This window comes from Suncus etruscus, chromosome 17 (assembly GCF_024139225.1).
Source record: "Suncus etruscus isolate mSunEtr1 chromosome 17, mSunEtr1.pri.cur, whole genome shotgun sequence".
In the NCBI taxonomy this organism is placed as follows: domain Eukaryota; kingdom Metazoa; phylum Chordata; class Mammalia; order Eulipotyphla; family Soricidae; genus Suncus; species Suncus etruscus.
The window spans coordinates 27,608,028-27,628,864 of record NC_064864.1 but is presented as its reverse complement, the minus strand read 5'-3'; the positions used below and the strand labels follow the sequence as shown (position 1 = coordinate 27,628,864).

Below are 20,837 nucleotides of genomic sequence, written 5' to 3'. Positions count from 1 at the left end.
AAGGGCCTAATCCCCTAAACCCCACTGAACAAATAACAGATGCTAAAGTAAATAAGAAAAACTGTAAGAAATTGGCTATTACAGCATATCTTCATTAACTATGACTACATTAGAGTATCAATATGCACAATATATAGAATCAGTACCATCTTTATGAATACTATTAATTATAAATTTATTCCTATGCTAGTGTACTATGCTGAAAAAGGAATGTGATGGTAAAGAAAATACTAACAAATTGATTTTAAATTCATAATTTTTGTCTAACATGCAGACTTTAATTCAGAATCAGTTTAGATAGGTCAATAACTTTATTTTAATAAGGAAAAATATTTTCAGAAAATAATTCTGTTCATGGTACCAAAATACTGGTGAAATTTTTTATGAAGATTTAAATAAAAACAGTAGTCTGCAGTATCGTTTTCTACTAGTTAAGAACATAAAAATTTATCTTTCCAACTAACAAAAATAAGGTTTCTTTCTTCTTTTATGTCTTAATATCTTTTGTCTTCAGACCCTCTCCATCATTAGAAAGAATGATATTCCTGTAGCATATCATGACTTTATAAAATCTCCATGCATTGTATATCCTGTCCCATGCCTAAAATGTTCATCCTCTTTCCCTTGTTCAGTTGGTCAACTGCACATTCATTCACTAAAACTCAAGTCAAATGCTAGCTCCTCTCTGAAGATTTCTGAACACATAACCCTTACATATACAATTAAGCCTCCCTGATGTATTAAAGACTGCATGCATACTCATTACAGAATGTATGTTTATTATTTATAAAACTAAAATAATAATCTATAATCTTCCTGTCAGTCTAGAATTTGAATTCATTCTTTTTTTTTTTTTGGCTCTACGCTCAGAAATGGATCCCCGCAGGCTCGGGGGATCATATGAGATGCCAGGGATTCGAACCACAGTCCTTTTGTATGCAAGGCAAACCACTGTGCTATCTTTTTTTTTTTTTTTTGGTTTTTGGGCCACACCCGGCAGTGCTCAGGGGTTACTCCTGGCTGTCTGCTCAGAAATAGCACCTGGCAGGAACGGGGGACCATATGGGAGACCGGGATTCGAACCAACCACCTTTGGTCCTGGATCAGCTGCTTACAAGGCAAACGCCACTGTGCTATCTCTCCGGGCCCCGTGATTCATTCTTATTCACTATCTCTCAAGCCCCTTGAATTCATTCTTATTCACAGTATCTTTAGCCCATAACAGTATCCTGGCATAGCAGTAACTTAATAATTACTTAACCAGGTGGAGTATTTGCCTTGCATGCATCCAATCCTTCCCCAATCCCCAGCATCCCACATGGTCCCCGAGACTGCCAGGAAAGATTTCTAAGCACAGAGCCAGGAGTTATGCCTGAATGCCACAAGGTACAACTCTAAACACAAAACATAAAAAATTACTTAACTGAACTTCATAGAGACAATCCTTCAGAAACTATAGAGTGCATAAAATATTGTTTAAGGGGAAATAATTATATTTGATAAGTTTAAACTTTCAAAACATAAAACTTAGACTACTTTATCTTAACTTTCTTTGGCTGAAAGTTCAAAGTTAAGATATCAGCAAGGGGACTTCTTCTGAGAATTATGTTATGGGTGATTGTCCTTCCACTGTAACTTTACCTTGTCCTCTTTCTTTGCATCTTTTGTTCTCATAATTCAAAATAAAAAAATTAAAAAAAAAACTTAGACTACTAGGTAAAAATAAATTATGCTAATTATTAAATATATGTGGAAAAGTATAATCTAGCAAAAAATGAACTATTTTTTTATCTTTGTCCCTTTATACATAAAATATGTTGGATCCCACCTATGTCTACAAGTTCCTTATTCTTTGTCAGAACATGTAGCTCTTGATGCTAATATTAGTCTGAGATTTTCAATTACTTACATTAGGACAATCTCAACTCTGTAAGCCATCATTCTATCACATCCATGCCACCATTACATTTCTAGTTACTTTAAACTTGATATTATGACATGTGGTTATGTCACAATGTATGTGAAAAATACTGAACAACATTAAATAATGCCATTATTCTCTTTATTATGAATTATATGACAGATTATAGGGCACCCACTTCAATACATGTATAGAAAATACTTATGTCAGAAACCTGAGAGTGATAAAAAAAGATAATGAAATCTTGACAAAACTATAGGTTAAAAGTTACTCTCAAAACAATAGAAAGAACAGAGCATGGACAAGTAGTCAATGGAGTTTGATTTAATATTGCAAAAAGAAAAAAGACCAACCAGAAAATAACATGTTAAACTGATAATTTAGGGCAATTTTGACAAAGTGCCTGGGAGCAAAAATCCTAGTGATAACTTCTGAAAGTATAGAGATGGCACTTTAAAGTCAACAAATTATACTTTGATTTCATCAATTATACTCCCTAAAGCCATTTTCAAAATTGCCCTTTAGGATTTCAGAAAGATAAGAAAGAGAAAGAGGTTAAAATTACTGGTCATAAATAATAGCCAGGAATGTCCACAATTTAAAAAAGAAAGGAGACACTTACCTAGTTCCAGGAAGTTTATAAAGTTCCAAGCAATTTGCCACTCCTTTGATAGTCGATCGACTGTGCCTTCTCCTTAGCCCAAGCTGCTATCTTTATTCACTAAAACTACTGCTCCCAGCATCGTGCACAGCTTCCATGGGACCATTTTTTTTTGGGCGGGGGGGTCGAGGGGGGGAGATCACACCTGGTGGCAGTCAGGGGTTACTTATAGCTCTGTGCCCAGAAATTGCTCCTGGTTGGCACAGGGGACCATATAGAATGCCAGAATTAGAACCACTGTCCATCCTGGGTCGGCTGCATGCAAGGCATCTATAATATCTCTCTGGCCCCTTCATGGGACCTTTCTAAAGTACAAAGCAAATTATATCCCTTTCCAGTTTAAAATCCTCCAACAGATTCCTTAAATAATTTTTAATAATTTTAATTAAATTTTTAATTTAAGGTACCATGATTTACAATACTGCTAATGATAGGGTTTTATGCATGCTATGTTGTTCCAACACCATGCACACCACACATGGCTACCTATCCTCAGGCCACTTCTATCTGTCCCTCCTCCCTTAAACTTGTAGAGAAAAACCTAAACCCTCTGAGCTCCAGAAAATTCTGTTAGCAGTCTCACTGCCTCCCATTGTTCGCCTCTCTGTCAATACTAAGGCGACAGTAGACCTCAGTTCTTCAAACATTCCAAAATCTCTTCCTACTTCAAGGTCTTTCTCTCATACACCATTTACTAAACAGTTATGTATGCCCTCTTTCCCTGGATAAAGTAGTCAATACCTAATTCAAAATATTATTATAAACATATGAAAGATGGGCCAGGAATGTGGTGTAGCAGTAGAGGACTACTTACCTTGCATTGTTTTGGGTTTGATTCCTGACAATGTCCTCACTCCTTGCCCTCCCCCCAAAAACTATCTGGGCCAAAGAGTTAATGGTATGAGTTTGCAAGCAAGCAACCTGAATTCAATTTCCAAGACCATAAGATCCCCCCTACCTCTGCAACCCAGAGCAATGAGTCAAAGTAGCCCTTAAGTAATAATGCATGTGTATTCACCCTCATACCAGAAAAAAAAAAAAAAACAGAAAATAAATATAATGACTTAAAAAAAAAACTGTTGTTAGAGCAACAGTACAGTGAGTATAGTACAGGAAGTAAAATAGGGTGCTTGCTTTGCATGGGCCTGACCCAGGTTCAATCCCCAGGACCATCCATGATCCTCCAGCCATGCCTGGAGAACCTTAGGTATTGCCCCAAAACAAAAACAAAGAAAAACATCTTCTGTCATATTTGTTATGAACTGCTAATTAGTACTCATCACATATTAAACCACTCCCAGATTAGATGATTTATGAGAAAGATAGGATGCAATCATATAAAAAAATGAAACTTGTTATAGCACAGCAAAATGATACAGAAATAAACCATAGGGAAAAAATGAGGCATAGCTGAAATAAAGAGGGGAGGGTTCCAAGAGTCCTCTCTTGGGGGAGTCACACAGAAAGTGTTTAATTCATCCAGCCACAAATTGAGAAAACAAATACAATTTCATCCATTTAGATGTTTACAAGTTTATTTTTTTTTCTCAGGGCTGGCTGTGTGGGTACCTTCTGTCTTTGCATGTACTAAATTCCAGATTACCAGGAAGAAAGTCGCTACTTATTATAAATCATATTGTTTGGTCAGTTCAGGTACATTGAGCTACTCTTACTGTGCTAATAAACCTTTATATCACTGTGGGGAAACTGTTTACTACCAAAGAGTTGGCCTATATAAGAATAGCAATCTCAGGTTTTCTTTTTTTTTTTGGTTTTTGGGCCACACCCTGTGACGCTCAGGGGTTACTCCTGGCTATGCGCTCAGAAGTTGCTCCTGGCTTCTTGGGGGACCATATGGGACGCCGGGGGATCGAATCGCAGTCCGTCCTAGGCTAGCGCAGGCAAGGCAGGCACCTTACCTCCAGTGCCACCGCCCGGCCCCAATCTCAGGTTTTCTATGTTAACTGCTCTGCATAGTAACCCAAATACATTAGCAAGAAATGTTAATGAGGATAATTTATTATACTTCATATCACATAAATTAAGACTTTAAATGTAAAAAAATGATAAGGTGATAAAATAATAGATTATATTTATGGCTTGTTATATCGCTAGAATTAAGTATGCTGTATATATATGTTTTATGTTCACAGAAATCCCAACAGGTAAACAAAGATGTTACTTGCAATTTACGAAAGGTATCAATCACATGGCTATTACACCATTTTGTCATGCAATTCCTAATAATTGGAAGTAAATTTTATTATAGCCTCAAGTTAGGAGAAAAAAAAAGAAACAAAAGGATTCACATCACATGTAGAATGTTTTATCCCCAGCACAAACAAAAAGCTTACAAAGAAAAACATTTAGAGAATCGGGGCCGGGCGGTGGCGCTGGAGGTAAGGTGCCTGCCTTGCCTGCGCTAGCCTAGGACGGACCGCGGTTCGATCCCCCGGCGTCCCATATGGTCCCCCAAGCCAGGAGCGACTTCTGAGTGCATAGCCAGGAGTAACCCCTGAGCGTCAAATGGGTGTGGCCCAAAAAACCAAAAAAAAAAAAAAAAAAAAACATTTAGAGAAATCAGTTAAGAAGAGAAATGGATCTTAAACTTAGCTGATGGCATAGCTCAGGCTTAATCACTGCTCTGTATTGTCTCTCAATATACAAAATACCAATCATAATATGAAAAAAATATATGGAAGACACACACATACTGTATCTGAATTTACTACAATAAAATTTAAAATTATGCACATAAAGGAACATTAAAAGGCCAGAAGAATAGCTCAAGGGGCTGAGTGCATACTATGCATATAGGAAGACAATGTTTAATTCCCAGATCCTCCCAGTTCCATGAGAACTGCCAGGAGTAAATCTCTGTCTAGAGCATAGAGGTGGGAGTAGTGTCTGCACAAGTAGGTAGAGTCAAAACCCAAAATTTTACCTTCCCCAAAAATGTCATAAAATGTTCAAGTCCACTAATTGTGGGGCCAGAGAGAATACAGTGAGTAAAGCGCTTGCCTTGCACACAACCAACCCAGGTTCCCCCCTCAGCATATGGTCGCCTGAGCACCACCAGGAGTGGTGAACAGAGAGCCAGGAGTAAGTTCTAAGAACTTAGGTATGACAGACACACACACACACACACACACACACACACACACACACACACATATTTGGTTTTTGAGTCACACCCTGAAGTGCTCAGAGGTTCCTCCTGGCTCAGTGCTCAAAAATCTTTGGTAGGCTTGGGGGACCATGTGGGATGCCAGGAATAAAACCTCAGACAGCCCTGGGTCAGCACTTGCAAAGCAAACACTCCACCACTGTAATATCTCTCCAGCCCCAGATGTATATTCTTAATAAGTATAATTCTTATTGTACATGTAGTTTTCTCCATCTCCTTTTTTAATTTGTTTAGTAGGAAATTCTAGTAGATAAGTTTCTCTTGGGTTCTGAATTCATGTTAGAACCATATTATAGGTTATAACTTACATTATAAATAACCATATTATAGGTTATAACCTATATTATAATTATATTATAGGTTATAGGAATTGTTTAGCTTATTATTTTACTCCCATATGCAGCAGTAGTATCATGTGGCATTGTTCCTTTTTGCATAGGCACATTAAAATGGAAAATCTTACATATAAAAAGAAGTTTTTATCTAGTATGGATAGGAACTCATCAATTTTATTTTACAAGACGGCTGAACATGACGACTTGACTTAGGCTCCAGTCAATTTGACAACAGCCATTCACCCCTGAATCTTGATCCCATCTTTGGAATTTGCACAGTTTTATGCACCAGCACCAGGAATCATACTTCTACCAGGGAAGGCCCTAATGCTGCCCTCCCACCAACTTGCTCCAGTGCTGGTTCATATGACACCCTCACAACTTGAAAACAGTAACATGTTTTCAGTCAGGGTTCCCTGCATTGCTACCTAATGGTAAGATGAAACTAGAAGATGCTCTGTGACAACCTGATTTCGACATAAGATCTGTGCAAAAACTAAGATCTCTAGTTACAGAAGCCTGACAGCGACAACTGTGATTGAGAATTTTTCCTGGGATCATAAAGAAAGACTTTGGAGTTAGACAACTTAGTATGCCCAGAGCCTGTAGTTCATCTTATGGCAGGATGCTTCATGGCTAGGGATACTCTGTTTTTAGGCCAAAAGTTTTTTCTCCAACTTTTGCTACACCAAAAAAACCTGCTACCACCACCACCCTTTTTTAACTTTCAGTTAGGGGCTTCAGCCTTTTGCACAGAAACTTGGTACATGAATTACTTTGTTTTACCTCATATTTCTGCATTTTTCCATACAATTAAGAAGAAAAAAAAGGGGGGCTGGAGAGATAGCATGGAGGTAAGGTGTTTGCCTTGCACGCAGAAGGACAGTGGTTCAAATCCCGGCATCCCATATGGTCCCCCGTGCCTGCCAGGGGTGATTTCTGAGTGTAGAGCCAATAGTAGCCTCTGAGTGCTGCCAGGTGTGACCCAAAAAAAACAAAACAAACAAACAAAAAAAAGATGGTGGCAGGGTATAAGTGGTCTCAGGTACATATGGTGGAAGAAAAAAAAAGGACAGAACTAAATATCCAAACCAATAGACTCAAAAGACCCAAATTGTAACTATCTAAACTTAAAATTGGCCTATTATACTGGCAGGCCAGGGAAAAAGGGTGATGCTATAGGATGCACTCTTGGGAACATTGGTGGAGGGAAACTGACACTGGTGTTGGGAATGACCCTGATGCACTGTATATCTGAAACCCAACTATGAAGCACTTTAAAAGTCACAATGGTTTCAAATAAATAAAATTAAGCTTAAGCATTGTGAAAAGTTAAGTGAAAAATATTCTTCCCCCCTCCCAAGTGACAATATTCTATATCAGTTACGAGCAGAAAAGAGAATGAGACGGTGAAAGAAATTATTAGGAAAATGTGATGAGATGGGGCTGGAGTGGTGGCACAGGCGGTAAGGCATGTGCCTTGCCTGCCTTGCCCGAGCTAGCCAAGGATGGACAGCGGGTCGATCCCCTGGGGTCCCATATGTTACCCCAAGCCAGGAGCTATTTCTGAGCGCATAGCCAGAAGTAACCCCTGAGCGTCAACTGGTGTGACCCAAACAACAACAACAACAACAACAACAACAACAACAACAAATGTGATGAAATTAGAACTTTGGTGACAGGCCCAGTAAGGCTTACAAAAAGGCCTGAAGTTATAGTCTATAAATTTTAATTATTTTGCAAATAGTAAGTCAACATAATATTCTATTTGATCAAATAAATATATAACACTAAAAAGAGAACTGTACTGGAAAAACCTCTAAAAATTACCATCTTCTCAATTGCTTATTGCTGCCACCTGCTGGATAAAGTTCACTCCACTACCATCATAAACACTTTTTTTTACAAGTCTTTTATAGTTATATTTAAGGTACATAGTGACAGTGAATTAAGAGTTGACCAGAGTTGACCTCCCTCTGTTCCCAGCATGCCACTGTTCCCAGCATGTATCCCATGCCTCCACCCTTAGCATCTTGGACTACTAGTGTAACCGGTCCCTTTTGTGAACAGCTCGTAGTTTGGGTCTCTTGTTTCTATTGTCACTGACTTTGAGTTGGGTATTTAGGTGTGATCATTTTTTATTTCCACTCAGTGCTCATGAGACTGCTTTGCCCCTGGACCATCCACTTTTTTTCAGTATGTAGGAAGACATAGAAATATAAGGCCAAAAAAAAATTTATTCATGTTCCATGGTTCTATCTAGAAGCTATAAAGATAAATTTAAAAGAAAAAGAAAAAAAAGGAGGAAAGGGGGGGGGGGTCCTGATGTGGCAGGTTTCTGTTTGTTTGTTTGTTTGTTTTTCACAGTAAGAATTAAGGAAATTAGAAAAAAATCCCTTGGCCTAAGAGATACAGGGTATCTCCAGCCTTGAAGCATACTATCATGAGATCGAATACAGGCTCCGGACACTTTTATAGTTCTAGAAAAAGAATAGTTTATACACTAAACTAAACTAATTTTCCCGAACTTATTTTATCTAATAAGATGAAGATACTATCTCCAAATCAGATATCTAATTTTTCTGTTTGTGAAATTTAAAAATCCTCATATATATATTTTTTCCTTTATTTTTATTTATTTATTTATTTTTGGTTTTTGTTTTTTGAGCCACACCTGGCGGTGCTCAGGAGTTACTCCTGGCTATCTGCTCAGAAATAGCTCCTGGCAGGCACGGGGGACCATAAGGGATGCCGGGGTTCGAACCAACCACCTTAGATCCTGGGCCGGCTGCTTGCAAGGCAAATGCCGTTGTGCTATCTCTCCGGCCCCCCTCATATATATTTTAATGTAAAGTATGAATGTGGAAAACTGCCTGCAATCTACTAGAAATTTAAACAGCCATAAAATATAAATTTTCACATAAAACTACTTGAAAATCATATTTATATACTATTATTGTTACTTTAAATATATGATACTCATAAAACATATAGGGTATCTACATTACTTGCAATGTTTCTTAAAATTAGCATACATAAATGCATAGTAAGTGATCTAGTGTTTACCCAGTTATGTATCTGAATCCCTAAACTTCCAGCTAACATATGAAAACTACACTTCTTAACCACTTGGAACCTAACAGAAGTTCTGGGCAATAGATTGAGTGAAATACATTTACCCACAGGCCAAAGTAAATAACTGAAATGTTAAAATACGGACAGTCCTCCACCACACTGACAAGAGGCAGAAAGAGAAATGGTGATACCCCAAGATCAAAGCAGCATAGGTCACTAAACTGCCTTTTGAGTTTTCTAGATCAACAACAGACTTTATGAAAGTATAAAGCTCATGCTTTAGTGTTACCTCAAACACAAACTAACACAGAGCTTCTCAATAAGCACACTACTGACATGTAGGCAGAAATTTCTCTCTTGTATATGATGCCTCACACATAGTAGAGAATTAAGCAGCATCCATATCATCTTCCAACTAGTTTCCTTTTTTTTTTTTTTTTTTTTTTGGTTTTTGGGTCACACCCGGTGGTGCTCAGGGGTTACTCCTGGCTGTCTGCTTCAGAAATAGCTCCTGGCTGGCACGGGGGACCATCTGGGACACCCGGATTCAAACCAACCACCTTAGGTTCTGGATTGGCTGCTTGCAAGGCAAACACCGCTGTACTATCTCTCCGGGCCCCCAACTAGTTTCCATAGGCCCTTCAGTATTAGCCACCAAAATGTCTCCAGACATTGGCCTTTTATTCCTAAGAGCCAACTAACATAGTTTAATATTAATTCAGTAAGTCTACATATCTCTATATCTTTATCAATGCATATGTATCATAAACTGTGTATGAGAGAGTGTTTGGTTCAAGAGTTTCCAGAAAAGCCAAGCAGATAGCATAGCACGTAGGGTACTTGCCTTGCACAAGACTGACCAAATTTGTCCCCAGTAGAACATATGGTCCCCTGTGCACAATCAAGAGTAAGCTCTGAGCACCACTGAGTGTGGGCCCAAAACAAAACAAAACAAAAAAATCCCAGAGTCATATAACATATTTAGATTATTTCAATTATCACTTTTATAGGTTCTTAAAGTAAAATTTTTATACCTAAACTTCAGAATTTATTTGTAATTTTTTAAATAAATTTCATAGTACAAGTCTATAGAAAATAAAATGTTCCAGAAGGGTATATATGAATTCATACATACTATGCTGTTCATTTCAGAAGATTCATAGCTCCCAACAGGGTGAACATTTCCAATGGGCTCCAAGCCCTCTTCATCCCACATATATGTTCCATCAGAACTATCAGATGGAGAAAGTTCAAATGAAGAGCCAACTCTGTAATCTGTGTCTGGTGAAATCAAGTTATTCCCAGAGGTACGTTTTGCACATTCACTCCTGTCTTCAATTGTTGTTTTAGAAAGAAAGAAAAAAATTAAGTTACTCATTCATAAAATACAATTATTTTCAGGTTCTAAAAATAGAATTCTAAATAATTTAGCATTATAAAAACCTGGAAAGATTTCAAAACTACAGAATTTTTCAAATTCTAAACAATAAAAATTCAAGAGTAGAATCTTTAAAATATCCTAGTAAAATGCTTTCTAAAAAATATAAACAAAATTCACTGAATCATCCTTCATTTCTATATTCCTGAATATACAAAAAAAAAGACTGACTATTCCCAAGATATTCATTTTTAATCACTAGGTAGAAAATGCTTTCTACTGTGCATATGATTTAGCTTTACAATTGTCTCCTAATAAGAGAAAAATAAAACTCTCAGATATGGACTCCTAACTAAAAAACATTCAAGGGTTATACACTTTGACAGGCCCTCAATTACACCATAGGCCTATTCCCAAACTCCTTAAGTTTATTCTTTTTTCAAGCTACATGAGTTCATTTTGTACCATGATAATCAACCATAAAAAAGAAATAGGGGCCAAAACAATAGCACAACAGGTAAGTTGTGTGTTGCCTTGCATGCAGTAGACCAAGATTCCATCTGCAGCATTCCTTATGGTCTCCTGAGCCTGTCAGAAGTAATTTTTGAATGCACAGCAAGAAATAATCCCTGAGTGCCACCAGGTATGGCCCCCCAAAAAAACAAAACGAAACAAAAAAATTTTAAAAAAAGGAAATATCTAACAGATGCTAACTCACTTTTTTCAAATAAAAAATAAAGTTCCTGTGAAAATGTAACTTTTACACAATCCACCTAACAAGATATTTAAGCTCCTCTTTTAAACAATAAAAATTTCCAATATGGGGCCCGGAGAGATAGCACAGCAGCATTTGCCTTGCAAGCAGCCGATCCAGGACCAAAGGTGGTTGGTTTGAATCCCAGTGTCCCATATGGTCCCCCGTGCCTGCCAGGAGCTATTTCTGAGCAGACAGCCAGGAGTAACCCCTGAGCAATGCCGGGTGTGGCCCAAAAACCAAAAAAAAAAAAAAAAATTTTTTCCAATATAAAAAATTGTATTGATTGGTCAAAATTGACATTATTTAGGACAAGTTTATGATTATAACCAGCAATGATCCACTACCATAGGAAGAGATGGTTTAAAATGGTGGTATCCATATATACCATGACTATAAATGTCAACACATTATGTCAACACACTGTAAACACATTACCTAACTGTAATATTTTTTAAATATATAGGTAATAAAAAAGAAAGCCAAATGGCATAGGTATAAGGCTTAGTAGGGAAGTACAAGATTCCCACTTATCATTTATCACAACCAATTAACCATCCTATCATTTAGCATGCCTCAAGTTTAGTGATGTATGAAAAAAGTAAATTTGAAGCAATGAGGAGTAGGCCTAATTATGACAGGCAAAGAGGAACAAAGGTAAGAGTCCTTAAAGAAATAGGGTTTTTACTGATACTGTATTAAGAGAAATTTTCATGACAAGAAAGATACATGCTCACTCCCAATATTTTTTGATTCACCCCTTCCACAAAATTGATAGCACTCTTGAATTTATCAGACTGTAACTAAATTAACTAAGATAAAAACAAACAAATATAAAGATATATTTACCAGAGACACTTATATCTATCCACTCATCAGTTTTACTGAAGGATTTCTCACTTTCCTTGGGGGAATCACACACATCCTTTGCTGGAACATTTTCATGCTTTTCTTCCTTAAGAGAAATTTCCTCTGGAGTAATTCTAGTTCTGTTAGAGTCTTCTATATCAATAAAATCATCACTAAAATCTTCACTTAAATCATTCTTATCAGAAGATGATAAAGAAGACAAGGAAATATCATCTACATCATCACTCAGGTATCTAATTTTAGCATCACTCTTCGTGGTCTGGTCACTTTCTATTCTACAACCATCATTTTCGATTTGTTCTTGGTCCTTATCAGTAGCTTCATCCTTAACCAAAAGTGCAGCATCTTCCTCCACACATGTGTCAGCATGTGAATTTCTATTACCATCCACTGTGATGTTTCCAGAAAATGGAGATCGTCTAGATTTTAGTAGAGGGGAATGAATCATCCTATAACCCAAAGTGGAAGTTATGCCTTGGCCATTTGATAAAGCCAATTTCTTCCCATCAGCAGCAAAAGGTCTATTAAATCCATATCCTAAATGTTCATTCCCATTGAGAACTTCTGATTGCCGGGAATTCCTTGTTAGCATACTCGATCTTAGAGGCACTCTCATAGGTAGCTGTTGGTTCTGATAAGGCTTTGTAAGATCAACTGCTCTATTGAAAGAATGTGATCTGGTTAGAGATGAAGGTGGAAGGAAGGAATTCTGAATGGAATGTGAAAAACTCTGTGACCTTACCATTTTTTCACAAGTAATAGATTTAATATTATCAAGGGATTGTGCTAAGCTTTCTCCAGAACTGCTTCCGGTGGCGCAAGAATTTGCCCTAGGTCTCTGAATGCTACCAGCAGATCGATTTCCATAAAATCCATTCAATTGTGATCTTGGAGCATTGACTGAAGAATATGAAGTCCTTCCTAATAATGTTCCTTTAGTGAATTTACCCAAATTAGGTGGGCCAGATAAAGACTTTTGGCTCAACTCATCTGCAGATGATACAAACATAGTGGATGGCTTTACTAACTTTGATGTGAGTAAAGAAACACTTTTCAAACCTCCTTTTATCCCATTTTTGTCAAACATTCCTTGAGCAGGTTGCTGCTTTTCAGTGCCAGTTCCTCTATCATGTGAACCTTGAGAATTGTTAGAATGTTCAATACTTTGGGCAGGACATTGGTATTTATTTGTCATTCTCCAGTTAAATGAATGGGAGGAAGAACAATCAGGACCATTGTTTTTAATATAACTTCTGACATTGCTGCTCTTAGAAGATCCCAGTAAATTAGCAGGTGCTCCATTTGGCATCGGCTGCAGGGTACTTCTTACAGATTTTGCTCCATACCTTGGCAACTTGGAACCCAAAAATGTCTTGATTTGTGTTTTTTCTTCCATGAGCTACAGATTCATTTGTTCTTAATTTCTGACAGAATCTGAGAAGACAAAAAAGTAGGTGAAACATTAAATTAAAATAAAGTCCAAAGTTATTCAGCATTCTGAAAAAAAGCTTAATAAATATCTGACATACCAATTAACTACTATCTTTGTTATAAGAAAATAAATAAAATTTAGTGTATAGATGACAAAGAAATACAAAGATAATGAAATCTGACTAGAACATCTTCCAATTTCCAATTTAAATTTGGTGTGGGGGATTGGTTTGGGTAGAGGAAGGCAGACTCAGAATGATGTAGCCAGAAAAACAGAATCAATAGTATTATAAATTCTGGTAGCTCAATAAAAATGATAAAAAAAATTTTTAAAGAGAGGAAAAATTAAAAAGATAAATTAAAATGTTTAGATTTCATATTTTTCACTGCTATCATAATAAAACAATTTATTTTTCTGAAAGAAATGCTACAATTATAAAAATCAGTGCATTAACAAAAAGGGGAGGGGGGCGCAGAGCAATAGCACAGCAGTGATGCCTTTTGGCCTTGCATGCAGCCAATCCTAGACTGACTCCATTTCCCCAAGCCAGCCAGGAGCGATTTCTGAGCTCAGAGCCAGGAGTAATCCCTGAACATCATGGGGTATGACCCAAAAAACAAAAAACAAAAAAAAAAAAAAAAGAAAAGATCTACAGCACCAGAAAGATAGTACACAAGGCAAGAAAAAAAAGCATAACCAGTAGGGTGCTAATCTTACAGATAGTCTTGGGTTTGATTCTCAGCACCATATATGATTCGCAGAGCACATCAGGAGTGATTCCCAAACACAGAGTCAGAATTAGCTCTGAACAAAGACAAATGTGCACCTCCATCCCCTCTTTCCCCCGCCCCCAAAAAAAAAAAAATCTTTGAAATTTCAGCTCAAGGAGAATGGCTAGAAAACCTTATAGGCTTGAAGGCACCATATCAGTTGCAATTAATAAGGGTCTAAAACCCCTAGAAACTTACTACCCCTTTCCAAGATATAGTAATACTGGGAAAAAAAAAATGTTTAAAAAAGGGGCCGGGCGGTGGCGCTGGAGGTAAGGTGCCTGCGCTAGCCTAGGACGGACCACGGTTCGATCCCCCGGCGTCCCATATGGTCCCCCAAGAAGCCAGGAGCAACTTCTGAGCGCATAGCCAGGAGTAACCCCTGAGCATCACAGGGTGTGGCCCAAAAACCAAAAAAAAAAAAAAAAAAAAAAAAAAAGATATAGTAATACTGGAAGAGGATATTTAACCAACTTTAGAAAGATAGAAGAGTTCTGGGGCCCCAAAGTGTTTCTCATTCCCAACAGCAACTTCTATCCTTCAAGCAGAGGGCAATGTATATTGATTAAAAGAGGCTCTGGTAGGGTTATGGAAAGCAGGCTACACTATATAAGATGACATTCTCACTCTAAAGTGGGAAAGATATGATGGAGAATTAAATCACCTTATATCAAGCCTATATCAGTTACCTAGTTGCCATCAGTACTTAGCAACATAAAAAGAAATGGCAGTACAAAATTATAAATAAGGGTATAGAAGAAAAATATAAGGGCTGGCGAGGTGGCGCTAGAGGTAAGGTGTCTGCCTTGCAAGCACTAGCCAAGGAAGGACCACGGTTCAATCCCCCGGCTTCCCATAAGGTCCCCCCAAGCCAGCGGCAATTTCTGAGCGCTCAGCCAGGAGTAACCCCTGAGCATCAAACAGGTGTGGCCCAAATAAAACAAAAAAAAATAAGAAGAAGAAAAACATAAATGACTAATGAACACCAAAGAGTCACTCTAAAAGAAATCCTAATCAATACAAGGAAATCAAAGATATAGAGTGACAATGAGTTCTTCATAACACACAATACCCAATAAGAATATACTTTTAATATAACACAATATTAAGAACATAAAGACCAAACAGGTAAACTGAAAGTTATAAAACAAACAAAACCAATTTAAAATTCTAGTGACTCAGGTTATACTCCTGTAACTAACTGAAAGTATATCTTAATAAATAATAATAATAATAAATAATAAAAAAACTATGAATTTGAAAACAGCAAGAATCAGACTAATGGTAAAAAGAAAAAAATCATAATATAAGAAAGGAAAAAAGTACAAAGATCAATAGAAATATAGAACAGAAGTGGAAATAGGAGCTAGAGAGATAGCACAGTGGTAGGGCGTTTGCCTTACACACAGCTGACACATGATGGGCGGTGGTTCAAATCCCAGCATCCCACATGGTCCCCCCGAGCCTGCCAGAAGTCATTTCTGAGCACAGAGCGAGGAGTAACTTCTGAACGCTGCAAATACGACTCAAAATAAAAAAATGAAGTGAAAATAAAGGCATTTTTATGTAGGATAAACAGAAAAGATCAGCAGACAAGAAAAAAATACCCCAAAATAAAGGGAGAAAACATACAAAACAAGAAAACTATACTACAGATATATAAAAAAATCTTCATTAAACTAATAAAACATCAGGCTAAAGACTTAATTCTGAAGGAAGACAGAGTCTTCCTCTTTGTGATTTAGAATTCTATTTTCGTACTCAGAGTAGCACCCTAAAGCAGCGTTTTTCAACCACTTTGGTGCAGCACACTAGTGTGCCGTGAGATACTGTCTGGTGTACTGTGGGAAAAATTCCAATTTCATCGGTAACACGCAGCTTCGGATTACAAATAAACCAGTCATTACAAAATACTTTATATATAATAAAGTAATTATAAAATAATTTCGTTGTGTTTGATTCTATTCAAGAGAATTACTTTATATATAGTCAATATAGTCATAGAGTTAAATTTTTTTAACATGTTCTAATGGTGGTGTGCCTCATGATATTATTTTTCATGAAAATGGTGTTCCTTTGCACAGAAAGATTGAAAAACACTGCCCTAAAGGAAAGAGAAGTGCTGAGACTAGGGAAAAGGTAGACTTTCCATCTGATAGGCTCTGCAATGCTACAGAGTTCCAAGAAACTGAGGCAGGAAGAAAGAGTGGCAGTGGGATCCGCTTTTTTGACTCAGAAGAGTCATTTTTTTTTTTTTGTGGTTTTTGGGTCACACCCGGCAGTGCTCAGGGGTTATTTCTGGCTCCAGGCTCAGAAATTGCTCCTGGCAGGCACAGGGGACCATATGGGGTGCCGGGATTCGAACCGATGACCTCCTGCATGAAAGGCAAATGCCTTACCTCCATGCTATCTCTCCGGCCCAGAAGAGTCATTTTGAACCCAGGTCAATGCTTGAGAAGATCTTCACTCAGTGGCCAAGAATTTATCACAGTCACTGAGAGCACACAAAACAACACACAATAAACACCTCAAGACTGCAAAGGTCGCAATGGAAAAGCAACGTAGAATCACAACATGCTTAGTGAGCAAAGATTGTAGCTATGAGACTCAACTGATATTAGTAACTTAGCTGTACAATCTCTCTTGATAAGAACTTTAGAGAGGAAATGGTTAAGGATAGTCAAGGAACTCAAGGTCAGCCAATAAAACTCAAGAGGATATGATAGCAGAAATGACAAAACTGAAAAATTTTGTAGGTAAAAAGAAAAATCACTGGGATTGTCTCACCAACAGAGTATGTTACTGAGGACAGTCAGCTCGAAGATGAGGTGCATAAATACCTCCAGACAAGAGCATAAGATGGAAAAGAGTTGTCAAGTAAATGAATAGCTGACAGAACTTTGGAATGAATTCAAGAGGAACAGCTTAAAAATTAATGGCATCCCATATGGTCCCCAAGACTGACAGGAGTGATTTCTGAGCACATGGGTATAGCCAAAAATTAGTAAGAATTAAATAAAGAAACAAAACAGAAGAACTTAAGGGTATATCATAAGACAAGAAAAATCACACAAACATGCAAAACTTCTACAAAAAGATGGCACAAAATTCCATGAAAATCATCTCTCTCAATGTCAATGATCCAAATGCACCAAGTAAAAGACACAGAGCAGCAAAATGGATACAAACATTGAATTCAAAATTCTGTTGTCTGCAATAAAAACATTTGAACAGTCAGAGCAAACACAGACTCAAAGTCAAAGGATAAAAGACAATCCTTCAAGCACAACTCCCTCAAAAAAGCTGAATTGACTCCACTAATATCAGATAACATAGATTTCAAGCTCAAAGATGTTTTACGAGACAGAAAGGGTCATTTTAATAATCAAAGGAGAAATCAAGAAGAAATCTCACTTCTAAACATTTATGCACCAATATATGAGGGAACCAAAAAAATATTTAGAACTAATAGCCTTGAAGAAAAGACATCAAAATAAGCTCAATATCAGTTGTAGATTTCAACACCACTCTATCACCACTTGATAGATCAATAGGCTAAAATTCAGCAAGGAATTATTGACATTAAAGGAAGAAATGAAAAAGAGGTAAGCAGAAATATAAAGAGAGAGAGATTTTCATCCCCGAAAAAGCCGAATACACATTTTTCTCCAACGCACCTGAACATTCTTCAAGAATGATCACATGCTGGGCCAAAAAACAGACTTTCAAATAATAACGAGTAAGAAATTGTATCAATCATATTCTCAGACCATCATGCACTAAAAGTAAACATGAATTACAAACAGAAATAGAGATAACACTGACACCTGGAAATTAAACAGCTCACTACTGAGCAACTACTGGGTCAGGGAGAAAAATCAAAGAGGAAACCAAAAGATCCCTGAAAACAAATGAGAATGAGAACACAACCAGAATTTGTGGGATACATCAAAAGCACTGTGAAGTGTTCCAATAAATAATTTAACTGCACAGATTAAAAAATTTGGAAAAGACCAACAAAATGAGATGAAAGCAGGCAGAAAGAAGAAATAAAACTTAAAGCAGAAATTAATGAAGTAGAAACTCAAAAAACAAGTATATGGCATAGCAATTAGGCAAGAAAAAGATCTGAAGGACATCCACATAGGAAAGAAAGAAGTCAAGCTCTCACTATGTGCAGCTGATATTTAGAAAATCCTAGACTCTACAAAGAAGTTTCTAGAAACAATGAATTTTTATAGTATAGTAGCAGATTAAGATATATGTGAATATCCATGACTTTCCTATATACAATAATGAAAGAGAAGAAAGAGGTATTTAAAAAATCCCATTCAATTCACAATTATGCTTCAGAAAATAAGTACCTTGGAATCAACTGAACTAAAGAGGTGAAAGCCTATGCAAAGCAAACTACAAAACATTCTTTAGGAAATAAGAGGACAGAAAGAAATGCAAATAAATCCCCTGCTAATGGATTGAGAGGATTAATATTGGTAAAATGGCAATACTTCCCAAAGCACTGAAAAGATTTAATTCAATCCCATTAAGAACACCCATGATATTTTTGAAAGAAATATATCCAACACTTCTGAAACCTTATGGAACAATAAACTTCTACATACAGTTAGACAAATATCCTGAGATAAAACTCTCAGGTATATGATTGATTAATCTTTAATAAAGGAGCAAGAAATATGAAGTAGATCAAGGAAAGCCACTTCAACAAGTGGTGCTGGAAAACTGGCCAGTTACATACAAAAAAATTTGAACTCACAACTCTTTTTCTTTTTTTCCTTTGATTGAGACCATTGTAAATTACAAGTCTTTCAGAGTTGTAGTTCAGGCATTTAGTAACAGTCAATTAGGGCCATTCCCACTACCAGTGTTGACTTCCCTCCAACTTAGTATCCTGCATGCATCTCAGAGCTCCACCCCTAGCTCTCAGGACTACCAGAGCTAACAGGTCCAATTTGTGTTTAGCTTGTAGTTTGGATCAGACCTCTTTTTAACACCATACACAAAAGTCAAATCAAAATGTATTGATGGATGAAAGACCTGAAACCACAACATACATGAAAGAAAATGTGGCAGAACTCTCCATAACATTGAAGCTAAAGGCATCGTCAAGGATGAAACACCATTGACCAAGCAAGTCAAAGCAAAGATAAATTGGACTACATTAAACTAAGAAATTTTTGTACCTCAAGAACCAGGATAAAAAGACTACCCATTGATTGGGAGAAACTATTCACCCAATACCCATCTAATAAGAGGTTAATTAATATCTAAGATGTAAAAGGCCCTGGTAGAGCTTAACAAGAAAAACAAAACAAAAACTACCCCATCAAAATAAATGGGGATAAGAGATGAATAGACATTTCCTCAAAAACAAAATATAGATCAATGCTCCACATAATTAATCATCAGGGATATGTAAATAAAAACTACAATGTGATTGGGGCCGGAGCAATAGCACTACGGTAGGGCTTTTGCCTGGCAGGCAGCAGATCCAGGACGAACCTGGTTCGATCCCCGGCTTCCCATACGGTCCCCCGAGCCAGGAGCAATTTCTGAGCACAAAGCCAGGAGTAACCTCTGAGCATCACTGGGTGTGCCCCCCACCCAAATAAAATAAAAACTACAATGTGATTATCGCCTCACACCACAGAGTGACATACATCAAAAAGAAAAGAACAACCAGTGCAGGCACAGATATGGAAGAAAGGGACTCTCATTCACTGCTTGTGGAAATATAGACTGATCCAGCATTTATGAAAAACAATATAAACTAAAATTAGATATTGAACAAAAAAAAAAAAAACTAGATATTGAACCTCCATATGAACCATTTCTGGGAATATTCTTTTTTTTTTTTTTTTTTTTTTGGTTTTTTTGGACCACACCCGTTTGACGCTCAGGGGTTACTCCTGGCTAAGCGCTCAGAAATTGCCCCTGGCTTGGGGGGACCATATGGGACACCGGGGGATCGAACCGCGGTCCGTTCCTTGGCTAGCGCTTACAAGGCAGACACCTTATCTCTAGCGCCACCTTCCCGGCCCCATTTCTGGGAATATTCTTTAAGAGCCCAAAAGAACAATGCAGAGAAGACATCTGCATTCCTATGTTCATTGAAGCATTATTCACAATAGTCAGAATTTGAAAACAAACCCACGTGCCCAAAATGTAAGGGGTATGGCTCAGGTATTTACCAGAATTTGGCAAAAATTTTCACCGTTTTAATTTTAGTTTCCTCTTTGGTATTTAAAAGAACTACAAGTAACAATGTGACCCTGGAAGCAGCTCTCAGAGGTCTACTTTTTAGTTTATATAATCTCTACAAAATGGAAAGAGAGGGGTATGGCTGAGTAATGGAGCAGATGGTGGGGGAGGGGGGAGAAGACAACTGTGAATAATGAAAATTATGTAAATCCTTTCATTCTTTGTTCTGGGTACC

General features: G+C 37.2%; 1 protein-coding gene across 3 annotated transcripts in view; it reads right to left on the bottom strand.

The window, feature by feature from the left end:
* Positions 1-20,837, bottom strand: part of CCSER2 (coiled-coil serine rich protein 2) — a 124,402-nt gene that overhangs the window by 78,922 nt on the left and 24,643 nt on the right. For all 3 annotated transcript variants that reach the window (XM_049790645.1, XM_049790646.1, XM_049790647.1), the window contains exons 3-4: positions 12,161-13,615; positions 10,315-10,511 (exon numbers count right to left, since the gene is read on the bottom strand). In XM_049790645.1, the coding sequence (XP_049646602.1) occupies positions 10,315-10,511; positions 12,161-13,577 (1,614 nt within the window). In that variant the 5' untranslated portion in view covers positions 13,578-13,615. The remainder of the gene's footprint in view (positions 1-10,314; positions 10,512-12,160; positions 13,616-20,837) is intronic.